This window comes from Petaurus breviceps, unplaced genomic scaffold (assembly GCF_028583685.1).
Source record: "Petaurus breviceps papuanus isolate PSGF00001 unplaced genomic scaffold, PetGlider_PUasm1.0 118, whole genome shotgun sequence".
In the NCBI taxonomy this organism is placed as follows: domain Eukaryota; kingdom Metazoa; phylum Chordata; class Mammalia; order Diprotodontia; family Petauridae; genus Petaurus; species Petaurus breviceps.
Window position 1 is genome coordinate 23,606,431 of NW_027185616.1, and position 6,902 is coordinate 23,613,332.

Below are 6,902 nucleotides of genomic sequence, written 5' to 3' on the forward strand. Positions count from 1 at the left end.
GGAGAGAGAGAGGGAGAGAGAGAGACAGAGAGAGAGAGACAAAGAAAGAGAGAGAGAGACAGAGAGATAAAAATCTGCTGAATAATGAAATTCAGAATATGAAGATTTGTTTCTGATGTCTACATAAAACAATGGCAATGTATACTGAAGATAATTCAAAAATGAAAGTCTTACAAAATAAAACGTGCATTTTGGGAACTTTTCTCAACAAAAGCACATGCACCACATGTGCATCAGCAATAGTTAATACGATAATCTTTATCACAGTAATTGGATTAAAGAGGACCTTGAGAGTCCAAATTCCTGAGAATCAAAAAAAAAAAAAAGATTTAGACCATTCCCAAAAGACCCTCCTATGCGAGGAAGGCCAAAACAACAAGAACAAAAGTGTGACTCATCTATCTTCTTCAGTGATGGCCAGATGAGCGTCTCTATTAAAACGACCTCAGGTTGTTGTTTTCAGAACTCTTCTTAATTCTGCCTCACTAGATTATGGCCTTGGACCCGCACTTTAGCTCTATACTCTGGGTCTATGCCTTCAAAAAGTAATCATGTTGAAAGGACTTGTTAGGCCCTTCTGGTACATGGGAACTGGTGTAAACAGCCCCCACTTATGCCCAAATCTCTGTAATGGAGAGTGTTAATAACTTTTCAGTAAGTCTTTTCTTCCCCTAAGAGATTCTATAACAATAGATCAATGGCCAGAATTCAAGTGGAGAGTGGGATAATAATAGTAATAACTAGCCTTTCTGTCATGCTTTATGGGTAGCAAAGCATCCGCATGGATACATCACTGCATTTGCTCCTCTGCAGGTCTGCTGAACTGAAAACAATTCAGGACCACTCCAAGAAAAACAGGGAAAGAAACTGCTCTACAGAGGATAGAAAAAGTGGGGAGGAGGAACACAATGCTAAAAGAGGCATAGACTGTGTTAAAATGTCAGGGCTCACAGATTTAGTCGGATGCTATCTTATCAGAGTACTTCCCAGTCTCAAAATAGCCTATTTTTATACTATGGAAATACAGACAGGTAGCCTCCTATAATTGACAGAACACCGAATTTGGAGACTAAGGAAAGCAAGGTTTGAATCCTAGCTCTGACAATCATTAGCTGTTTGACTCTGGGCAAGTCACTGTTCCTAAGTCTCAGTTTCCTCACCTATAAAATAAGATAATAATACTTGATTGGGGGAAAGCACTTTATAAATCTTAAGGTATACTATTATTATCATTGATTATGACATAAAAGTTCACATACCTTGCAGGAATTGATGTTCTTAAATATTCTTTCAAACGTTCAACTTCAGTAAAAGAAAATAATTTCTTTTCGGACACTCGGTAAGGAACACTACAGGCATCCACAACAAGGAGATACAGACCCACACCTGTGATAGGATAGTTGGTGCCATTGACCTGATAATTACAAAGGCATTACCTGCTGTTAATGCCATTTTTGTGGTTTGTCAACTATTCATTACTCTCTTTTCCCATTCCTTTTGATTTTTTAAAATTCTTTTTTTTAATTAACAAGCATTTATTTTCTTTACCTTCTACATACCCTTCATTTAAAAGAAAAAAAAAACCCTTTAAACAAATATCCTTAACCATGCAAACACAAATTCCCACACTGGCTATTTCTCATTCTGCATCTTGAAACCATCCTCTTTTAGGGGACGAGTAGCAAGCTTCATCATCAGTCCTCTAGAATCATGGTTGCTCACTGTATTGATCAGCATTTTTAAGTTTTTCAAAGTTGTTAGTCTTTTTCTCTGTTTTTGTTTTCTGGTAAAGAGTGTTTTATTTTTTCCAATTATATGTAGAGATAGTTTTCAAAATTCATTTTTCACAAGATTTTGAGTTTCAATTTTTTTCTCCCTCCCCAAGATGGAAAGCAGTCTAATTTATACATGTACAATCATGTAAAATATTTCCAAATCAATCATGTTGTGAAAAAAGAAACAGAACAAAAGGGAAAAGACACACAGGCACAAAGTGGAAATAGTACGCTTTGATCTGCATGAAGATTCCATAGTTTTTTCTCTGGATGTGGACAGCATTTTCTATCACGAGTGTTTTGGAATTGTCTGGGATCACTGTATTGCTGAGAAGAGCTAAATCATTCACAGTTGATCTTTATGCAATGTTGTTGTTACTATGTACAATGTTCTCCTGGTTCTTCTCACTTAACTCAAAATAAGTTCATGTAAGTCTTTCCATGTTTTTCTGAAATCCACCTGCTCATCCTTTCTTCTAGCATAATTATATTTCATTACATTCATATACCACAACTTGTTCAGTCACTCGCCAATTGATGAGCATCCCCTCAATTTCCAATTTCCACCACAAAAAAAAATAGCTGCTATAGATATTTTAGTACAGGTAAGACCTTTTCCCTTTTTTTATAATCTCTTTGGGATACAGATTTAGTAGTGCTATTGCTGGATCAAAAGCTATGCAGATTAACTGCCCTTTGGGCATGGTTGTGAATTGCTCTCCAGAATGGTTAGATCACTTCACAACTCCACCAACGATGCATTAGTGTCCCAATTTTCCCACATCTTCTCCAACATTTATCATTTTTCCTTATTGGTTACACTAGACAAGCTGATATGTGTAAGGTGTTACCTCAAACTTGTTTTAATTTGCATTTCTCTAATCAATAGTGATTTAGAGCATTTTTTCATGTGACTATAGATAGCGTGAACGTTTTCATCTTAAAAACTACCTGTTTATATCCTTTGACCATTTATCAATTGGGGAATTACTTGTATTCTTATAAATTTGACTCAGTTTGCCCTGCATTTGAGAAATGAGGCTTTTATCAGACTCACTGACTATAAAAATTGTTCCCATCTTCCTGCTTTTCTTCTAATCTTGGTTGGGTTGGTTTGGTTTGTGTAAAAACTTTTAAATTTAATGTAATCAAAATTATCCATTTTGCATTTCATAATGTTCTGTTTGGTCATAAATTCTTCCCTTCTCCATAGATCTGATAGTAAACTACTCCTTGCTCTCCTAATTTGCTTATGGTATCACCCTTTATATCTAAATTATGTACCCATTTTGACCTTGGTCTTTGCCTGGTATTGGCCATACTATCTTCCAGTGTTCCCAACAGTTTTTGTCAAATGGTGATCCCTTTTGGGAGTTGGAGTCTTTCTGCTTATCAAATTGTAGATTACTATTATCGATTACTATTTGTCTTGTGTACCTAATCTATTCCACTGACCTACCACTCTATTTCTTAGCCAGTACCAAACAGCTTTGATGAATGCTGCTTTATAATATAGTTTTAGATCTGATACAACTAGGCCACCTTCCTTTGCATTCTTAAAAATTAATTCCCTTGATATTCTTGACTTTTTGTTTTTCCAGATGAATTTTGTTATTATTTTTTCTAGCTCTATGAAATAATTTTTGGTAGTTTGACTGGTATGGTACTGAATAAGTAAGTTAATTTAGGTAGAATTGTCATTTTTATTATATTAGCTCAATCTACCCATGAGCAATTGTTGTTTTTCCAATTGTTTACATCTGACTTTACTTGTCTGAAAAGTGTTTTGTAATTGTGTTCATAAAGTTCCTGAATTTGTCTTGGCAAGTAGACTCCCAAATATTTTATATTGCTGACAGTTATTTTAAATGGAATTTCTCTTTCTATCTCTTCTTGCTGAGTTTTGTTGGCAATATACAGGAATGCTCATGATTTATGTGGATTTATTTTTATATCCTGCCACTTTGCTAAAGTTGTTAATTTTTTCCAGTATTTTTTTTAGCTGATTACCTAGGATTCTCAAAGTATATCATTGTGTCAACTGCAAAAAGTGATAGTTTTGTTTCCTCATTGCTTAGTCTAATTCTTCAATTTTGTTTTCTTCTTATTGATAAAGCAAACATTTCTAGTACAATATTGATTAAGAGTGGGCATTTTTGTTTTACCACTGATCTTACTGGGAAAGCTTCTTAGTTTATTCACATTACAAGTAATGCTTGCTGATGGTTTTAGAGAGATACTACTTACCATTTTAAGGAAAGCTCCATTTATTCCTATGCTCTCTAGTGTTGTGTATGGGGGGGGGGGGGGGGTGTTAAGTAACTTGCTCCAGGTTACACAGCCAGGTGTTTCTGGGTGGATGCTAAATGTCTGAGCCTGGATTCAATCCCCAGGTCATGCTGACACTGGGGCCAGTTCTCTTACTCGCTGTGCTACCTGGCCGTCCCTTTAGTGTTTTTAATAAGAATAGGTGCTGTATTTTGTTAAAAACTTTTTCTACATCTGTTGAGGTAATCATATGATTTCTGTTGGTTTTCTTATTGATATGGTCAATTATGTTAGTGTTTTCTGAATACTGACCAGTCTTGCATTCCTGGTATAAATCCCATCTGGTCATAGTGCATTATTCTAATAATAAACTGCTACAATCTCTTTGCTAATATTTAACTTAAATTTCTGCATCAATATTCTCTAGGGAAATTGGTCTATAATTTTCTTTTTCTGTTTTGGCTCATCATGGTTTAGGTATCAGCACCATATTTGTGTCATAAAAGGAATTTGGTGGGACTCCTTCACCTATTTTTTCTAAATAGTTTATATAGTATTGGAATTAATTATTCTTTAAATATTTGGTAGAATTCACTTGTAAATCTGTCTGACCCTGGAGATTTTTTCTTAGGGAGTTCATCGATGGCTTATTAAATTTCTTTTTCTAAAATGGTGTTATTGGGGCAGCTAGGTGGTGCAGTGAATAGAGCACCAGCTCTGGAGTCAGGAGGACGTGAGTACAAATTCATCCTCAGACACTTAACACTTACTAGCTGTGTGACCTTGGGCAAGTCACTTACCCCCCCCCAAAGATGAAAAAATAATATGGTATTAAGTATTTTATTTCCTTTTCTGTTAATCTGGGCAATTTATATTTTTGTAAATATTCAACACTTAGATTGCCAGATTTATATGGCATATTGGCACTGTAAGGAGTAGGAATTCCAAATTTTGTCCCTCTCCCTCTCCTTTCCCCTTCCCCTACCCATAGAGGCATGCAATCTGATATAGGTTCTACATACACCTTCACATTAATTAGGAGCTATTCCAAAATAGCTCCTAGTTATTCTTTTAATGTCCTCTTCATTGGTGGTGAATTCATCCTTTTCATTTTTGATACTGGCAATCTGGTTTTCTTTCTTTTTTAAATCAAATTAATCAAATGTTTATCTATTTTACTGGGTCCTCCCCCCCCCCCAATAAAACCAGCTGATAGTTTTATTTATTAGTTCAATAGTTTCCTTACTTTCAATTTTGTTAATATCTCCTTTGATTTTCAGAATTTCTAATTTGGTATTTAATTGAGGATTTTTAATTTGTTCTTTTTCTAGCTTTTTTTTGTTGTACGTCCAGTTCATTGATCTTCTCTTTCTATATTTTATTCATGTAAACATTTAGAGATGTAAAATTTCCCATAAATACTACTTTAGCAGCATCCCATAAATTCTGAAATGTTGTCTCATTACTGTCACTCTTTCTGATGAAATCATTGATGGTTTCTATGATTTGTTTGATCCATTCATTCTTTAGGATTAGATTATTTAGTTTCCAAATGATTTTTTTGTCAATCTTTCCACGATCCTTTATTACATATAATTTTTATTGCATCATGAATCAAAAATGAAGCATTTAATATTTTTGCCTTTCTGATTTGTGTGTGAGGTTTTTATGCCCTAATACATCATCAGTTTTTGTGTAGATGCCACATACTGCTCATTTAGTTTTCTTCAGAGGGCTAGAATATCTAATTTTTCTAAAATTCTATTCACCTCCTTAACTTCTTTCTTGTTTATTTTGTGGTTAGATTTATCTAGTTCTGAGAGGGAGAGGTTGAGATCTCCTACTAGTATAGTTTGCTGTCTATTTCTTCCTGTAACTCACTTAACTTCTCCTCTAAGACTCTGAATGCTATACCACTCAGTGCATATATGTTTAGCATTGATATCACTTCATTGTCTATGGTACTTTTTAGCAGGATGTAGTTTCTTTCCTTGCCTCTTTTAATTAGATCTATTTTTGCTTTTGCATTGTCTCATCCCCTTCCTTCTTTCCCTCTATTGTAATAGTTCTTTCATGCCTCTCCATGTGATATAACTTACCCCATTCTGTCTCCTCCTTTCCTCTTCTCCCAGTACAATCCTTTCCCCCCCCCTTAATTTTTTTTAATCATCACTACTAAGTCAACTTATACCTGCACCCTCTGTCTAAGTATACTTCTAACTGTCCCAGTAAAGATATCATTATCAAGAGTTACAAGTATCATTTTCCAATGTAGGAATGTAAACGATTTAATCTTATTGAATACCATGGTGGTTTTTTTTCTTTCCTATTTACCTTTTTGTGCTTCTCTTGAGTCATGTATTTGAAGATCAAGTTTTCTGTTCAGTTCTGATCTTTCATCAGGAAAATTTGAAGGTCTCCTATTTCATTGAATATATATCTTTTCCCATGAAAGGTTATGCTCAGTTTTGCTGGGTAGTTGATTCTTGGTTGTAATCCAAATTCTCTTGCCTTCCAGAATATCATATTCTAAGCCCTCTGATCCTTTAACATAGGAGCTGCTAGATCCTGTGTAATCCTGACTGTGGCTCTTTGATTTTTGAATTGTTTATTTCTGGCTGCTTGCAGTATTTTCTCCTGGAATTTGGCCACAATACTCCTTAGTGTTAGCATTTTGGGATCTCTTTCAGGAAGTGATTGCTGGGTTTTTTCAATGACTATTTTACACTCTAGGTATAGGATAGGGCAGTTTTCTTTGATAATTTCTTGAAAGATGCTGTCCAGGCTCGTTTTTTAATCATGGCTTTCAGACAGTTCAGTAATTCTTAAATTATCTCTCCTGGATCTATTTTCCAGGTC

At 34.8% G+C, this 6,902-nt stretch overlaps 1 protein-coding gene across 3 annotated transcripts in view; it reads right to left on the reverse strand.

Moving 5' to 3' along the window:
• Window positions 1–6,902, reverse strand: part of CEMIP2 (cell migration inducing hyaluronidase 2) — a 106,093-nt gene that overhangs the window by 5,358 nt on the left and 93,833 nt on the right. For all 3 annotated transcript variants that reach the window (XM_069087056.1, XM_069087046.1, XM_069087051.1), the window contains one exon: window positions 1,260–1,414. In XM_069087056.1, the coding sequence (XP_068943157.1) occupies window positions 1,260–1,414 (155 nt within the window). The remainder of the gene's footprint in view (window positions 1–1,259; window positions 1,415–6,902) is intronic.